Here is an 18,333-nt window from a genome sequence, read left to right on the forward strand (position 1 = left end):
CGGACACGAGGAGACCTCACCCCACAGCGGTGGGGCCGGGGAAAGGGTGTGCGTGGGGAACACCGCAGCCGGGGCAGGAGGGCGCCATGGCGGCCCCGCGCACCCGCAGGGGCCAACGGCCGTTCCCGGGCGCCGGCAGGGGGGGCGCCCAGCGCCGGGACCGCTCCCTTCCCCCGCGCCCGGGCACCGGGGCTGTCCCAGGCCACGTGTCCGCGGTGTCCGCGGGAGGCCGGGAGCGGCGGTCCCGCTCGGTGAGGGGCTCTGCTCCCCTCCCAGCGGGTGTGGGGCGGGCCGGGCCGGACCCCCGCGCCTCCCCCGCTACCTGCGGGCAGGGGCGGGCGCTGGGGAAAGTTTGTCTCTGTGGTTGGCTGCGCCGCGCGGCGCGGCCGGTCGGGGCGGGCGGGCGGCTCCGTGTGCTCGCAGGGCAGCGGGAAGCGAGCGGCTGGCCGGGGAGCGCGCTGCCGGCGATCCCGCTCGCGTAGGGAGAAGCACCCGCGTAGCCCTGCCAGCATGGGGCACCGCGGGCTCGGGGCGCGCTGCCTGCCGCTCGTCTTTCTCCTGCTGCTGCTCGGTGAGCCCGGGGGGCTGCGCGACGGGGGCAGCGGGGAGGGCGGGCGGGGGGGGGCCGGGTTGTGCTCGGGCACCTTGCCCTCAGGTAGCGGAGGAGGGCCGGGCCCGCGGGCACGGGTCCCTCGGCGCGGAGGGGGAGCCGCCCGCCCTGCCGTGCCCGCCGGAGGCGCGGCGGAGCGCAGCCAGGCGCTGCACGCCGAGGGGCGGCGGGGCCGGGCTGAGCCGTGCCGTGCCCCGCTCCGCCGGCCGGGCCGCCGCCTTCGCCCTTCCCCGGCGCGCCCGCGGGCATTAACGGCCGGCACAGCCCTAAGGGCTCCGCATTCCCTCGGCTCCTGGTGCTCCCTCCAAGGGCCGGGGCGCGGATTGCTGCCGCGTATCTCCCCGGAACTTTAAGGGCCCCTCTCAGAGCGGGGATGGGGCGCGGGGTGTGCTGCTTGCCGCGGTTCCCCGGTGAAAGGGGTTTCCACGGGTGACGGTGACGGTGACGGTGCGGCCGTAGCTGCTCTTACGCGACCCGGTGCATGGGCTGTGGTCGCTGCAAGGTAAGGGCAGTGAAATCTCACCTCGCAGGGCGTGAAGTGACTCATTTCAGGGCCGAGTGGGTGATCTTTCTCCTGTCTTCCTCCCGGTCTCGAGGGAAGCTGCAGGATGGGCCCCCACAGCTGGCAGCAGGAGCCCGCGTTCTTGGGGCACCCCGGTGTGAGGGGGGGAAGCGATACTTGTGCACCCTCCCCTCCTGGCTCTTGGGGTTTGCCGTGAAGTTCTGCTAACAGATAACGAGTAATCGTGTAGGTGATGTTTTATGGCGTGTTCCCATAATTGTGTAGCTGTCGTTAGTTTAACATGTGGCATTGTTCCTTACGGGTGTCAATGCCAGGCAGGCAGCGTGCAGAAATAAAGACGCTGTAGCAAGAACTACACAAAAGGGTGAGTGGTGGGTTTTGGTTTTTTGCTCTCCCCTTTACCCCTTCCCCCTGCCCCCCCCTTCTTTTTTCCCAACATTGGACTTGTAGCATTGTTGTTAACAGTGTTACTGAAGTAGCAGTAAGTTTAACTAGAGAACCAGAAGGTTGTTCAGGTAAGATAGTTATGTGTAGTACTTAAGTGGTTCTGTGTGGTCAGGAGTACTTCAGGTGCTGGTGAGCAAGCATGCCCCCCAAATTACTACATGCAGTTCTTGATTCAGAACACTTGCAGGTAGTAAGTGGGAGCCTTTTCCAGATTTAGGGTGGAAGGAGTAACAGTGTCCCAACCCCATGCTGCAATGCTCTTCAAACAAAACTGTATTTGCTGACTTAGTTTCTGCCTGTACTTCTGACATCGCTATGACTAATTTTTGTTGTAAAGTCTGCCAGAGCACTTTCCTAATGGTTTGGCTGTTGAGTCTTTCATAGCCAGGTCTGCAAAGCAGATAGTTACAGTCGAAAAGTCCTAAACCCAGCTCATCCTAGCCTGTTTGCTGAGGCTGCTTGCAGGCACTGAAGCAATTGGGGCAGAGGAGTGTCTGTCTACAAGTCAAGATCCTACCACACAAAGGTGTCCACTGTGCTTTCTTTCTTGCTAACTTGCAGCCGAGGTTAGTAATCTCATTTATCTGTACGATACAGGCGTTCTGCCAGCTGGGGAAACAGTGAAGAACTGGAGAGAGCACCTTTAGTGTTTTTGTTTAGAAACAGAAAGGGAATAAATTTTTTCAAGAGAATGGTTTAGTAGGACAAGCGGAAAATCAGGACTCTCAGGTGCTCAAGGTCATGCAGCAAAAAGTAAAAACCATTAAAGGATGATGTGCAACAGGAAAGTTGTTGCCTTCTTAATTCCAGGTGAAATAATTAGAAGAACTTAAACTTTGTATGCACAGATACCTGGACACTGTTCGTGATACGGTTTGTCTGGACGTTCTGAGTTGCCTTTTGGGGATATATAAAACCTGTGCTGTTGAAATTGAAAGTGCTTTTGTGTGCAGGAGAAAAGAAAAACAGCTTAAACTTTTCAGTCTTACTTGTGGTGTGCATTGTGGTGTGGATATCTTTATGATACCATTACTTGGAAGTTTCTGTGAGGTATTCATGATGTTAAGAGGTTGGGAAGGTAATGTTCCTCTCAGTCTGGATGGGAAAAGTATGCTTCTGTGAACATGTGTTTTCTAGGAGCTCTTTAATAGAGAGACATGTTGGAGCTTTTTCTTAACTAATGTGCTGCAAGTGTTGAATTTTTGTGTAAAGGGAGGTGGAGGGAAGGAGTTGAAGCATAGAAGAGTTAGTCCCTTGTGTATACTTAGACTTGATTGTTTTGTTCAGATCTCTACGAAATAACCCAGCAAAAGGATGCAAATGGCTGAAGTATTTGGCTGTGACAAATAAGAATATTTTCTCATCCTTTTTCCTGGATCCAGTATAGTTATAATCTGCTTGGTAAGGAGATTGTGGATCCTGAGATTAAGTCTTGATCTAGTCTCTCTCTTTTCTTCCCTCCTCTGGTGTGGTTAGATCCTGAGAAGAGAGGGCAGCATGAGGGCATTTTGTACTGCCATTGCCTGGTTTTTATGCGATTTCATCTGCGTTACCCTGTGAAATGCTCTGGAAACCAAAACATCCCTTCTAGGGCAAAACATCCGAAAACCAAAGCAGGTATCTGGTGGTTACCAGGGCTCAGACTCTAAAGTAAGCAGTAAGCCCTAGAGCTCCTGGATTATCCCCTACCTCCCTGCCAGGTTCTTGTTTGAGATTCAAGGTAAGAATTTCAGTGTACCTGAAAAAAGCTTTTTTTATTTAAGTGCTGTGGGGCTTGAGGAGAGCAGGCACTCAGTAGATCCTGGGGGAAAACCATTGAAGATGAGTTTCCCAGAGATGGCCTTTTTCTTACTTCTGTTTAGACCTGTGTGACACTTGCTGTCCGCTGTGATGAAAGTCAGTTCCAGCATGCCAGATCCCCAGGAGTCTTGTGTTTACATGAATAGAGTTGTTTCCTACAGCTTGTATCTGAAATTCTTTACTGTTTTTGTGTTTTCTCTTTTTTTCTTGTCCCCAGAAGCTACAACAATTAGGCCTTTGAATCAAGGTTTAATTCAAGCTCTGCAATAGAAAGCTTTTGGTAATTAGTATAAGTTATTGTGATCAGGAACTTCAAGGAAAAGTGTGCTTTAGTCTTTCCCTGCTTTTGCAGCTGAAGTGAAAGTATTAGAAAATGGGAGAACCTCAAGGTTTAGGGCAAGGAGCTGGTAGCCCAAGGTGTGTTAGAGTGGAATCTGCTTCCTGTTCCCTTGCTGGTGCTTGCTCACTTGCCTGTGAACCCAGGACTGATGCTGGTGGCCTTTGCCTTCTGTTGGAGGAAGGCAGGCTCAGATCCTCACTGGTACTCAGAGGAGAAGCTGACAGCTAGGCCTGCCTATCTGCTGTAGCTTTAAAAGTGGTTAAAAAGGCTCCCAAAGGGGAAATACCAGCAAGCCTGTCCTGGTCTTAGCAGCTGTGGACTGCTAAGGCACTAGAAGCACGTAGCGAGTGTTGGAACTGGGTTGATGAGGCATTGAAGGGCAGGTGGTGGTGCTGAGGAGGAAGCACTTTCCATGTGGTTTTGCTATACTGATGTATTTTCTTAGTGTGTTGTCTGTGGGAAGATGTGGGAGTCAAAGGGAGAGCAATGTCACGACTTTTTCCTTACATCCTGTGTTCCTGGGTTGGCAAATGACAGCTTAGTCACCTTTTCTGGCTCTCTTGCGTGTTTGTAGGTTCCTCTTCAGGGCTCCTTTCTAGGGAGTCTGAGTGCTTTTCCTGAAATCCTTCGACCTTTTCTCCAGGTTTCTCTATTCTTACGTTTCAGCATAGCAACAGCTTGCTCTCTTTAGGTAGCCTCTGTTGTATTTGGCTCTAATCCCTGAACTGTGGTATAAACCTGCCTGAACAAGATTTCAAGTAAGCAGTAGGGGTCATTTAAAAATGCAGCCACATGCTTGATTAGAGGGGAATGTACTTAAGAACTAATATATATCCATCCACCTAGCTATATAAACAAACATTCAGAGACATTTGAGATTTCAGCTTTCACAACTCATGAGTTGATTTGGTTTTGTGTGGTTGTTTTATTTGTTGTTGGGTTGTTTTTTCCAGTCTTCATAATCCTCGTCAAACACTTCCCTGCAAAACAGACCTGCATATTTAATAGGGAAAAGGTTACATATCTCAAGAAGATACTTTTAGAATGTGAACATTTAAATTGTCTGGTTTTAGATGCCTTTCACTGATATATATTTGTGTGTGTGTGCAGATCTGTGTTTTAGAAGTAAGGGAAATGGACACATTATCTACAAATGGGAATTCTTTCTGATTATGTATAGAAATCAGTCATTTGAAAGTTAAGTTGGAAAGAACTTCAGGAAAACATTACTGACACGAGCTGGGTCAGAGCAGGGATTATGCCAGTGTCTATCTAGGTTTCTAGTAGTTTCAAAAGAAAGATACTAGGTGGAGTATAAAGTAAGAATCTATATCATAATGCAAAGAAAAATATATTTTTAATACTTTGCTTTTTACTTTTATTGGAGATGTTAAATTACTTCCCAGGCCCCTGCTCAACATCCTGCTTTCTTAGAAGTTCTGCAGCAGTAAGTAATAAAGTGTTTTTTTAGAGACCCATAAGGTGAAATTTTTCAGGGATACTGAAGTTTCAGTATCTGTCCAAGAATAATAATATGTTTCCTGCATGACCCTAGTTCCTAACCTGAACAAGGTACCCCAAAACTGGGTTGAATAAGACAGAGAGACACTGTCACATAAGCAGGTTTTGTCTGGGTTGTCAGTATCTCCTGTCCTAAAGAAGGAATGAACTCATATCAATGAGATATCGAGTTCTCCAACTGTCCTTTTTTTTGTCAGTTGATTCTTTAGAAAATTTCAAATTGTAGCTTTCTTCCAGGGCTTGAATAACTGCTGAAAAGGGCTTTAAAAATAGTGAGATAAACTTTTAATACACCTTACGCATTAGGTTTTGTAAAGGGCAAAGGTATAAAATCAGTTTCAGGCCAAACTGCTTTTGGGATAGAATGATCTGAAAAATAGCTGCTCAAATGCCATAAGACTTGAATAATGTCTTTCCAGATCATTGGCATTTCTGAAACAAGAAGCAAGACAGAAGGTATGGAACTTTAAAAAGTTTCTTCATATTTTGAGTTTCATATCAGAAACTGGCTTATTCATTTGCATACAAGTTTTCATAATTCTAAAGCATAACTGATTTCTTCTAACTGAAGTCTGAGACAGACAAATGAATGGTCCTTTTTTTTTCCTTTGGAGTTGGAATTTCAAAGCTGGGTTTCCAGTGGAAATCGTTATCAACTTAAACTTAGTCAGAATGTTCAGTTAAAAGTAAGCCGGATAGAAGGTAGAACCAGCATTGCTAAATACCTTTGCTCTGTCTCGTGAAGTTATAAAGGACTATGGTAATGCCAGTAGATTTGAGTCAATATAATTGACATGGGGACTGCTTGAAACTTGTAGAGTGTTGCAGTTGGTGCTCCTTGTCATTGCGCTATATGAGGCAAGTGGCAGGAAAAGTCTTATGCGACATCGCCTGAAGGAGCAGCCTGAAGAGTAGTATATTTTATATGAAGCAATGGCAAAATACTGCTGCAGAAATATGGAGAATAGCTGAAGCAAGCTGAAGAAGTTGACTAGTGATAATCTCTGTGGGCAGCTGGAATTTGCAGGGGTGCTCTAAAGGATCTGAACTGTTAGCTGAGCTATAGGAAGAATAGGTAAGTGAGTAAGACGCTGAGTCCTGGGCAGGATTTCCTTTAAAAAAAGGATCTGAGGATGGTTTTTGGCATTAATTGACTTATGAACTTCAGGAATGAGAACTAATTAAAGATTGGAGCTGCCAGGCAGGCTGTCACAGCTGCTGGTAGGCAGGGCTGCCAGCAATGCCTGGAGTCTATCTGCTTGATACTTTCTGTTACGAGGGACATCTCTTGAATTGTTTGTTATTCAGCAAGACTTTAGGCATTCATGCTGAGATTTTCCAGGCTGCATGTCTACCACAGGTTGACTTATTTTTTTTCTAGGAAATACCCTCTGCCCTGAATAGCTCCTGTATTTCCAACTATTACACTTAGGAAGGGAGCAGGGAGATTTCTTTTTTTTTCTTCTTCTTTTTAATTATCACATGTTCTGGCCAATTCTCCGTCCTCCCTCTTGAACAAATAATCATCTCAGCTGCCAAGCTGCGAAGGTCTAGCACCTCCATGCTTTAGAGCAAGAGCTGGAAATTTGGCTGGAGTTAACTGTGCATCAAGAATGTGGCTTTTGCTGTTCTTATGAAGAATGTCCAAATTTGGCCACATTGCAAGACTTGGAAAAGCATCAGTTTGTAAGTGCTTAGTAGGGAATTAGTCTCGGGTGCCTAGAGGAAGCACTCTGTTGTTGCTTTTAAGGTGTCAAAGGATTACAGCTGCAATGGGGGGCGGAGAAGTGGAAGCCTCCTTTTTAGTCCAGTTTCAGATTTCTGTAAATGTGTTCCCCCCCCCTTCTTTTTTTTTATCCTCTCTCCTCCTTCTACCAAATTGGCCAATAGTGGAGTAACGTGGTGGTCTGTGTAGGCCACTGATCATGTGCTGTGGGAGGCTGCTGCTCGTAGCACACAAAGTATATATATCATCTTTCTTATATGTGGCTTTAAAAAAAAAAAATCAATGTAAGCTTTTTGTGCGGTTTTTAACTTGTTCTCTGGCTTCAGCTCTTCTCTGAGGCTTTTTCCCAGGTGCCCCCCATTGTCCTTTTCTTCATGCTGGCTGTAAAACTACTCCTGTTGCTACAGTTGTTGCTCACTCTCTCTCAAAAAAGAGAACTTATGCCACTCTTTCTGTTTAACAGGCTTGATTAGTCTGTACTTGCCTTTCTGCCGGCTTTCTTAAAGATGTGGTTTAGCTATGCTGCTTAGTGCTGGCTTCATGACTGCAATTTGCATGCTTTCATGCTTTTTGAGTCACCCTTTTCTTGCCATATCAGTAGCCATTATAAAGAGTTTGGTGGAACCATTACTGGGGGTCATGTTGGTCAGCCAGGGTCCAGTTCTGGTAAAAGCTAGCTCTGCTTAGGTTTGCCAGTCTTAAAAAGAATAATTACCAATGTAAAGGACTTTGTTTCCATGCATGTTCCACTGTTAGCTCCAACTGCAGAGATTTAGCATCGTGTTTCAGCCGGTCTTTGATGCAATGTGGCTGTGGGGAATCTTTGAGAAGGCTGTAACGGCATTGTTCTCCTACAGGCATTAAAATGATTGTTGCAAGAGAGGCATCCACGGGGACCTCTGCCAGCTTCTTATTGATGTGTTCAGTTTCATCTATTGACACACTACCCTTCATTATTACACACTGAATCCAGTGGCAGTGGAATTTGCTATTAAATCTGCCGGGCAAAAGAGAATTGGCAGGAGCTGCTTTAAAAGCAGTATGACCCCTGCGTTTGCAAAGAATAGCTTCTAAATATGAAACAGATGCTGAGCTAATAGAGGACGATTCCCAAATTTTCAGGGCACCAAACATAATAATTTTGAGAAAAAAATCATAATTCACTAAATTTGTGGATAATCATTTAAGTTTTAATGCCCTTTTCCCCAGAAACATATGTATGTCTAATCAGTACATGTATCTATTTGTGCTTGAATACACCAAGTAACACTGAGGTGAAGACAGGCAATCATTTGTTAATGGATACTGTTAGAATAAGCAGCAAGGTGTTAGCCTTTCCATCTGTGTTCTAGTCCTCTTCTGAGTGCTAGAGGGTGGGAGAGGTGATGCATCTTCCTTTGCTTTTTGATACTGCCGCAGAATATTTTGTGCTTTCAGAACTCCACCTATGATATTTACCCAGATGTTACAACCTCCACCGTCTCCCAAAAGAAGCGTTATGTTCTTTAGAAGCCCAGTGACATACTGTGCATTGGGAGGTGATGTCAGTGGGTAGAATTTATGTCTGTGCAAAGAGCTTTTATGTTGTATGTAGAGTGTGCTTGTTCATATTCAGTTCATATGGAGATTTAAATTAATGCAGAGTAATAAGTCTATTGCATCAGCCTTGTTCCCTTTGATCTCTGGGTTTGGTTCTAGACAGGGCATGCTGTACCTTTTGGCTTAGAAAGCTTAAGTGCTTGGAGCAGGCTTCATCAGCGAGAAAATAAAAGAGCATGACAGAATCACTCTGTGCTTGTCTGGGGGTGGGAGGTAGGTAGCAAGGTAAGCCTGGGTCTTCCATGTCTATCACAAAGCAGGGTTGAATGGACACTAAAGCTATTGACTAAGCCCTGATTGCTGGCAACTGTATTGATAGGCAGCTGTCAATAGCTGTAAAGCTGCTGACATCCATAGGTTTGTGGCTTTGTTTATTAAAAACAAAAAAAATTGAGAAAATAGCATATATAGCCAGGGCTCAATGAGCACAGAAGTGTGGCTGTTGCTAGAAATTAGAGGTGGGGGAAGGAGGAGGGTGAAGAGAGAGCACTGGAGCAGGACACTCTTCCCAGAGAGAAAGGGAAGTGGGGGAATAGCTTGTTTCAAATGGAAAAATGAGTGCCTGCATGAGATGGTGGTGTTGGGGCAGTTACCACCACAAATCAGCTTTGGTAAAAACCACAAGTTGCTCAAAGCTCTGCAAGCAAATCTTGAAATACCCTGCTTTTCTATGCAGAGTTTTCTGCTAACCACTGGCAGGTAAATGGAATATCTAATTGTAGATTCCTGCAAGAGTTTAAAGCAAGGGCTGAAATGAACATATGTCTGCTGGCCTCAGCAAAACAGCAGCAGGTACTGGCTGGCACCCTAGTCAACAAGGTTGCTGTCTGATCAAGGCTGAGTGACTTTGGTACCCAGTTTCCCATACAAAACAGCCAGATGTGTGTTGGTTGTGGCTGGCACATGCATGTGGAGGCTGTTGAAGGGACAGCCCTGTTTGCTCACCCACTCAAGAACTTTGGCCTTCAAAGTTATTTGAGTACTTCTCAGTACTACTTAACATCACCAGGTCCCCATCGATTGCTGTTTTTACACACGTTATAAATTTGAAAGGCTCGTGAATTGATGATTGCTTTCAATACATACAAGGAGATTTTTAACTTGGAATTAATGCTCTACCTTTAAACCTAGGACTACAGGGCCTTATGCTACCAGATTATGATAGGAAATATCCTGGTGATTGTTCCTGTCTGTTTAGTAAGACTCCTAAATTCCTCAATTTGCAATTGCAAATAGGCAATTGCATGTACCCACTCTCTTGTAATTTGGTCTAAAATTTGCTCCTGATTGTTACATTTACCTTGTTCAAAACAGTTCTCTAGTACTTCCTCAGAGGCAGTAATGTGTATGGCTAAGTCATGCTGGGTTTGAGCACTTACTCTCTAAAGATGTGTGAAATGGAGCAAGTGTGGCTACCTGTGCTCTTGCTCTGCTGTGGCATTCTTGGGGATGGCAGGTTCATACACTGAGTGTAGCTTGGGCAGTTCGTGGGAGCTTGCAGGGATTTGTGGCTCTGCTTCAGCAGCCTCTGCGGCAGGAGCCTGAGACTGTCTCCCAGCTAATCTGCCTGTACTGAGGTGGCTTTCTTAAAGGGCAGTGAATACCTGCTGGGAAATTTGAAAAGCACTCATTGAGACAGAATTCTGCCTATCTGGTGGTATATATTGTTGGCGTTTCTAGGAGAGTGGAATCTCTCTTGCCCTCTTTCAGAACATCTGTTTCTGTGCAGGTAGTTGTCTTTTGCGTGTCTTTTCATCCATTTGAATCCAGTTCTACCTAAACAGTCTTCTCTGCAGCATCAGAAGTATGAATGCTAGCAAGGGTTTTGTCAGGTCATCTTGAGTGTTTTGTTCTGCAGGGAAATCACTATAGGTAGGAGCACGGGAGTGCATACTTCTCATAGAGCAGAACTGTGAGAGGCCGTGGGACTTGAGCTCAGCTGAATGTGAGTTCATTGATGCAGAATGATAGCAAAGGTATAACTGTGCATGTAAAACTTTACAGAGCTTCCTCACTGCATCTATTTCAGAAGAAGAACCCGTATGCCATCTCTTCTGCCTATCAGCTGGTCTAATGAAAGATCTCTTAAGAATATTGCCTTAGATCACTGTGGTTACATAAATACAGCTGTGAGATTATACAGTTAGTCTGTGACTTGAAGTTGTAATTCTTATAATGATTTCTGCCACATGCATGCTGAATTATGCATTGCATGGAAGCTCCTGTCACAAGTCCCAAGTAATAATAAAACTGGAATTTAAAACCAACTGAGTCTAAAAATGAAAGGGTTGGCAGAACATCCTTTGAATTTATGGTGATAGTCAAACAGAAATTCCACTGTCCGTTTCTGGATCCCCTCTCACCATCATCTAACTCTCAGATTGTTATACAAGGTTTTATCTTTTTTATGTTGAGAGAGAAACTAACTGAAATGAGTTAGTATTTTCTTTCTCTGCCCTTTGACGTTTCTGGCATTTAAGGAGGAAATAGAGACAAACATTTAACGGAGTGACATCCAGGCCTAGCAGGAGCTTGTGAAATGAAGCTGAGGAAGTCTGTCGTTTTTAATTCCCTTTTACAGGCAGAAGTTAAGGAGCTTCATTTTGAAATTTTTCTGCAGCATGTTTCTTCTAACTCCAGTGCTGTCTCATGGTCTTAGTCTGGCTTTGAGGACTGCAATTCAACGTTCAACTGTTGTGCATTTCCACAAAAATATATAAATGCTGAAACAGTCCACAATAGTGATGTTAAATACGTTGACATCCAAGGACACAGCTTTTACTTCTGTTGTTTCAGGCTCTCCGCAGATGATTTATAGCTTGGCTTGCAGTATATCTGGGTGGGTTCCACTCCAAGTTTGGGCTAAACAGTGTATATAAATATGTATCCTTCCTGTGGAAAATAGGGTTCTCTCTGGTTATGATCTCAGTTGAGTTCTGCTTAGCAGATGGTCATTTCAGATGAGTGGTTGACTGACCATGCCTGTAACTTTTTCCTAGCAGTCAGCTATGTAACATACCCTCTCTTCAAGTGTTTATCAGCCAGGAATAAGAAGTGCTTTTGATTACAGCATCATGCCCGAGAGCTTTCTTTTTCCAGAGATTTTGTAATCTGAATAATGTGATGTGAGTACAGCTTTATTAGAATTGTAAACTCCCATAATAATTAGAAGGGAAGAATACACCCGCCAGGTGGGTTAATGAAGATGGTTCTTTTCATCAGTAGAGAGATGTTTTTCCATACGATCCCAGAGAATTCTGGGAGATCTCACTGATTGTACTGAGCAACTGTAGGTGATGGACAGATAGGGACTTTCTGACATTGAACTGCTAGTAGATGGAAGTGCAGTAGTGTGAATGGGGCAGGCAAAAATACAAATACCTTAAAACTGCCCAGGGAAGATATTTACTCAAGTGTTAAACTGGTGTTTTTTTTGTTTTGTTTTTTTTTAAACACCAGTTCTTTCTGGCAATGAGGTTCTCCTTTTACAATAAATGCAAAGAGTGCTTCTTTTCAATCTAGGGACAGGCTGGACTTCTGTGCTTTAAGACTTCCTAGCAATCCCTTGTCCAATGCTTGCTTATTCCTTGTGAAGGGGACAAGGATCTTAAAGTAATCTCTGTTTTCCTGGGGAAAGGTAAAATCTGATCTAGTTGTGCGCTTTGTACCTTGCATTTGGAGTCTTAGTAGGTTTAGGCTATAAAACTACAAACAGTGGAGGCACTTGTAGGCTGCTCTTGCATTGCATTACAGTGGGTGCTCTTCTGCTTGAATTGTTTGAAATGTCTTAATTCGATGCTTGGATTTTAACTGGTTTAAGTTCCTGGGAAATGCACCTCACAACATTCATCTCTAAAAAACTGTTCTTATTTCTGAAAAATGAATGGGGAGGCAGGGGGTGAGGTGAGAGAAAAGGTGTGTGGTTATGTAGAGTTCTGTAAATGCTGTTTCTACCACCTTCTCTTTAGGTCTTTGCTAGCAGCAGGAGTGCCTTCTAGGTACTTTGTTTCTTTCTCACAACACTAGTAATACTGATTACACCCTACTAAACTTGTTACAGGATAGTGGTGTTACCATGATTTGACTGCCATGCCAACAAGTTAACTAAGCCCAGGGAATTTAGTGATGTAAAATAAAAAGTGAATAGGGAGTTTAAACAGTACTTTGAAGCTTCAAAGTATGAACTTACAAACAATGAAGAAATTAAAAGAAGAGCGAAGAGTTTTGGTGTATTTATGTATGAAGGGCTTGTCAGTCTTTTTGTTATGGTTCTTAAATTCTAGTGTATTGCTGACACTGGACATGGCTGCATGCAGAGCTGGGAGGAGGATCCTTTATATTTAATCCATCCATTGACAATTCTGATTGTGTGCATACTACGTCTCTTTCTGAGTATTAATGAGGGCATGACTCCTTTTCTTTTGCCCGCTGGAGCTTAGATATAACACTGACTTTTTCAAGCAATTCTGTCCTTTCAGATATTATCATGACACATAAGAGCAAGGGGAATTTCCTGATATTGCACAGCATTCAGTGCCTTTCTTGCTTATCACTTTTTGTGTTAATGTCTGTGAGATCAGGCTTTCAGTTCAGTTTTTTTGCAGCCCGAGATCGAGGCCTAAGTGCCAAATGAGCATCTCTTGGGTATAGGTTGGTGTGGTCCAAGTCTATTTCACATTTCTGTTGTTTTTTCTTGTTTTCTTATGTATGGGTCTGTGTTTCATGTCTGCATTCTGAAGGATATGTCAGTTCGTATCATCTCTGGTGCTAAGGCTGGGTGAACAGGACACAGCTTCCAGGATATTTTCTGGTAAAGGAATTGGGGCTTGCTCTGCACATTTGACAGCAGTGTTTAGGCCCAGAAAGCTGGACCATGAATCAGAAGTACCTCTGGGGAATATTGACTCTCCCTGTGCATTGAGTACGTTGCCTTTGTAACCCAAGGGTTGTTTACCCTCAAGTGAAGGGGGCAGTTCAGAGAGACACCTGTTAGCTGGAAATTCTTAAAGGTGCTTAAAATGTACTAGTAAGAATCTTCTCTCATAGTTTAAAAGTGTGGACTGCTAATTCTAGTGTCTGTGGCCAAGTCCATCTATGGCTTTCCAGGTGAATTTTGACACCCTTGACTTTCTAAATTGGTGGCGTATTTTCCGCTTCTATTCTTATGCTGCTTTATATTGTTATGCTGTTAGCTGCTGTCTTTGCAGCCAGGCATAATTTATTTTCAGTTGATGTGAAAATTGTTTCTTTGTGTTAATGCAGTGACTCGTAGAGACTTCTGAGACTTGGCCTGCAGTGCACTATTGCCATTGCAGTATTTGGAAATTGCAATGTTGTCTTTACTTCTTATGTTATATGCATGTACCAGTTCAGGATCCAGAAAATGGCTCGCATGCTCTCTGTTGGGATGAAGTTCGGCTGTAGAAGTCTTTGTTCTATTGAACAATGTACTATGGGACATAACTGTTCTTCCCAGCATAGCGAATGTGAGGATGCCTAGGGTAAATGCAGTCTGCTGTCTGTCTCAATGGAAGTTGATTATAAGTGATAGTTACTGAATAATTTCAGGATATTTCAAGATTCACCCAAATATTACAGCTACTTATTTTGTACGTAGGTTGTCTTACTAAATAGTGTAACCTAGAACAGCTCTGCAAGGAGACAAGCAGAAAAGAAGCAATTAAGCATTTTCCCTCTGGGTGTCTTTCAAAACCAGTATTCTCCTCCTCCTGCTATTTTAATGTCATGTTGGTTCTCTACCCACCTTTCTCTTGTTTCATGCTCAAAAGGATTCCCTCTCTTCTGATTTTTTAAGAGTTACTTGAAAATTCTGTGTTCTTTTATTCCTTTTTTTGTCTCTGTTCTGACTGCTGGGCACCGCATGGTCACCAGCCCCGGTGCCGCTGAGGAGCAGCTGTAGTAAAAGGGTATTTCTTCCAAGCTCCTACTTCCTAAAGATGTAGAAAGAGAGGGAAGGCTGACACCAAAGATCCATTCAGCCTCACGTTTTGCCTCTGACAGTGGCCCAGAGCAGATGCCTAGGGAAGAGTGAGCACACCCCATTACTATCCCAGTGTTTTGTCTCATGATCATCTGTAGCTTGGAGACTTCCAAAGTTAGTGATAGTATCCTCATGTTTAGCCTTGGATACTTCCTCCAAGAATTAGCTGGCTCATGGGTGTTGCGTTTGGCTACCTCTGAAGCTTCATCTTCTGAAACGTGCAGGGCGATGATGCATATTAGGTGATCTCCATGTGTTAACTTTCCCTTTTTCTTTTATCAGCTGTGGTCTTGACCTTCCTATGCACAGCATGCCAGTGACAGCAGCAAAGTAAATACATGAGAGATATATTTCTCAAGAGTGGGAATAACAGGAAACATTTGAAGATGTGTATGTAGGCGTGCTTATCTGAAAATTAGCAGCTAATGGCTGAATGCCAAGCTCTACTTGACTCCAAGCAGTAATATGATGGGATACAGTCTCTTATTACATGGCTACGAGTGGGTTTTCTCATATCTAATAGCATGAATTTCTCCCTGGAGCTTAAATGTGTGTCACATTCTGTAGCGCCGTGTGTTACTGTGTATACCAGGGGAGGCTATTCAGTATTGGCTGTAGGAGTAGGTACTGCTGCAAGTGTGACTTAATCAAAACAGGTAACAATGAAAACTTGCTGGCATGTAATCTAAAGGGAGAAAAGACTTTCAATTTGTGATGAGAACGTAAGAAAACTAATGGACTTCCACAGTCAGGTACTGAATTGATGAACCTTGCTATTCTGCTACTGGAGATAACAAAATACCTGCATTGAATACAGGGCAAGGTTTTCAGAGGTGATGGAAAGGCTTGGGGCTGTGAGCCTGAAACATTACAAAGAGACTTGCTTCCCCAGAAGGTTAACCCCTGAAGGTTAAACCCCAGGGTTTTTTGAATGTAGAACCTCTTCATTTCTTGATCTAGCCAACTTTGGTTACAAGAGGGGAGTATTTCTTTCTTCTGCTTGCTCTTGCAGGTGTAAGTACAGAGGAGTTAGTTTCTCTTCCAGGACTGGAGTAATTGGGAGTGGAATTGTACCAGGCGTATGTCTTGCATGAGGTAGTTCAGTGCTCTGCTGGTTTATGAATCTCCTGTGTGTTGCCCACATGCACATACCTGCCCTCCTATTCCAGAAAGACTCTTCCTTTTGCCCAGTAAAATTAATCTTCTAGTAAATTAAACAGCAGCCGCATGCAACACCACTTATTTTCATGTGTAAGAACTGCTTTCCAGAGATAGAATTTAGGGGCACGGACAGCTAATTACACAGCTAATTTGCCTTTAAGCTCCTGGAGGCAGGGAATGCCAGCAAATTTTTGTCTCTTGCATGTTTTTACATTTTGGCTCTTAAATTCGTTGATCAGGGATAAGCAACACTGCGAAGTGTGGGTGGATTTCATATACCGGCCATACACTTGTTCACAGCTCAGCTTACGTTTGTGATTTAGAGAAGAGTTCCCATTTCCACACTGAAGTTAAAGTTAAATGAGATCAGCCCTTTAAGTATCCTTTAGGAGCATGCAGGTTGGATTTTCATTACCATTTTAGTTGGGGTGAGGATTGAATTTCTGAGATGAATCTCCTCAGTGTCCCACTTTCTGCACATTGCTGTTTACTGGAGAGCAATCTGAGTGTGTAATTAGGATTTCTTTGGATGTAAATGAACCAGACGTGTCACTCTAGGAGTGTGTCTTCTATACTTCAGGTGCCCTTGGGTCTTTAGCCTGTGGAACCAGACCTAGCCCAATGCAAACCCCCAAACATGTGTAGTGTGATTCTAGAGGCCTCAGCACCAACTGCCCCCTACAGCCTTTTCTCCTTTTGGACTGTGCCAGCTGCTAAAGTAGACAGTTGTGCTAGTCTTAAATTTCTATGTGATGGGGGTTAACCTTTTTTGCTTTTAAAACATTAGTGAAGTAAATAAGCAAGCCTTCCTGAGTTCCATCTACTGAGCTAATACCTTATTCTCATTTTTCAGGAGTCTTAACGCAATCAACCAGATGGATTTGAATGTTGTTTGTGAAGCTTTTTCCTGTGTTTCCAGAACTGTCTATGCTGGTATTTGTCTCTTTTAAATAACGGAGGGGACTGTGGCATGCTTGTTTTTAAATCCAGCTGTTTTGCAGACCCATTTTGGTGTAATTTTATTTAATTGTCTGTGTGTGGGTTACACTCTTTGTACCTTCTAGATGGTATTTAACTTCCATGACCTCTCATCTTTTTCTTACCTGGACCTCTTTCCTCCTCTTGCCCCTCCGAACTGCTGATCCTCCCCTTTGCAAGAGGGAAACAAAAATGTAATGAAAAATGTCCTTTCCTGAAACAGGAGTAATTTCACATGCCTGCTTTTTTTAATGCCAGAGACCAGGCTCGCTGCCTTTTCTAGGGCAAGAGAGCTTCTCATCATTCAGCGCCATAGCAAATAATAAAAGCTCAGCAGCAACAAGTACTGTAAATACCTTGCAGTCCTGTTCTCAATTACAGAATTAGTTATGTAAATCTTGCATTAAATGAGGAAGAGCCCTGATGTCTCCTAGATCATATTCTGTGTGTGCACGCATGCGTACAGTTCCTTCTTGTTTAGGAGGAAAATATCTGTGCTCCTAATGTGCAGGCTACGTAGAGATCAGCATACTAAACAGTATTGCTCTGCATGACCTGAAATTGGCTTTTGAGTGCTAATTGGATCTATGGGCTTTGAGAGCAGGGGTTGGAAAACTTTGGCCTCTGGTTTTCCAGGTTGCAGGTAGCAGTATGAATATAGTGGTGGTGCAGGTGCCCTGGTGAAATCCTTGGGGGGGCTCCTGAGCTACAGGGGTACCAGTTGATAGGGCTCAAGCTGTCTGCTTTGCATTTGCTGATGCCATTTTCCTAGCTGTACGTATCTTTCTGTTTTCGTCTTTATATAAAGAAACAGTGTGATACAGTGAAATGAGCACTAAGCCTGAGAACAGGAATGCCTGTGGTGTGTTCCTAATTGCTCTTGTTCCTACTGCATGAGTTTGGTCTAGTTGGTTAATCTATCCAAGTACGTCTTCTGCAGCAAAAGAGCTGGCAATAGCTGTGCTACTGCATTTAACCTGTGTGTGCTGATGAGGCACAGGCAGTCATTCTCATGCTGTAACACCCATTCTGTGTTCATCTGTTGTTGGCATTTTTAATGTAGCTGCTTGCTTGGAGATTATTTATGGTGAAGATGGGACCGTTAGATAATTAAATTACAGACGAAAAGGATTACTCTATAAACACTGAGATCCATCCCTCCACTGGCTCCTATGGCTGCAAATCAATTGTCAAGCATGGAGCCAAGGTGGGCCAGTGCCATATGCTGCCTTGTTCAGCAGTTCCAGCAGCCTTGCTGCCCAGCCACTTCCTTCCATAATCTCTCACCACAGCAGACGCAGACAGAGTGAAGCTGCCTTTCAGGATCCAAATCAGAAAGTCTGAGAGCCTAATATGTGTGTTGGGTTGTTCAGCATTGTGGCTGCTGACGTTTGTAATCAGGCTTTCCTCTGTTGCTATTTTTGCTGAACCCTACATGATGCCTTCACTCATCCGCTGGAATGATGCTGGGGATCTAGTGTCTGTGTGCTGAAATTTGAAATGATCCCCACAAACAATTTTTGGGGAGGTGAAGGTTAAGGTTTTAATAATATCTGGATTATGAAAGCATATGTCTTTTTTTTTTTTTAATCTCATCTTCTGATCCCCTTTAGATTTAACTTGGCTT

At 44.1% G+C, this 18,333-nt stretch overlaps 1 protein-coding gene across 3 annotated transcripts in view; it reads left to right on the forward strand.

Annotated features, from left to right (window-relative positions):
• Positions 1 to 350: 350 nt before the first annotated feature.
• Positions 351 to 18,333, forward strand: part of PTGFRN (prostaglandin F2 receptor inhibitor) — a 66,090-nt gene continuing 48,107 nt past the window's right edge. For 2 of the 3 annotated variants that reach the window (XM_030471855.1, XM_032919769.1), the window contains exon 1: positions 351 to 571. In XM_030471855.1, coding sequence (XP_030327715.1) covers positions 511 to 571 — 61 coding nt within the window. In that variant the 5' untranslated portion in view covers positions 351 to 510. Of the gene's footprint in view, positions 572 to 725; positions 1,113 to 18,333 lie in introns of those variants that run through there. The other variant, XM_030471856.1, reaches the window with a different exon arrangement.

The sequence above is a fragment of the Strigops habroptila genome, chromosome 2 (assembly GCF_004027225.2).
Source record: "Strigops habroptila isolate Jane chromosome 2, bStrHab1.2.pri, whole genome shotgun sequence".
Lineage (NCBI taxonomy): Eukaryota > Metazoa > Chordata > Aves > Psittaciformes > Psittacidae > Strigops > Strigops habroptila.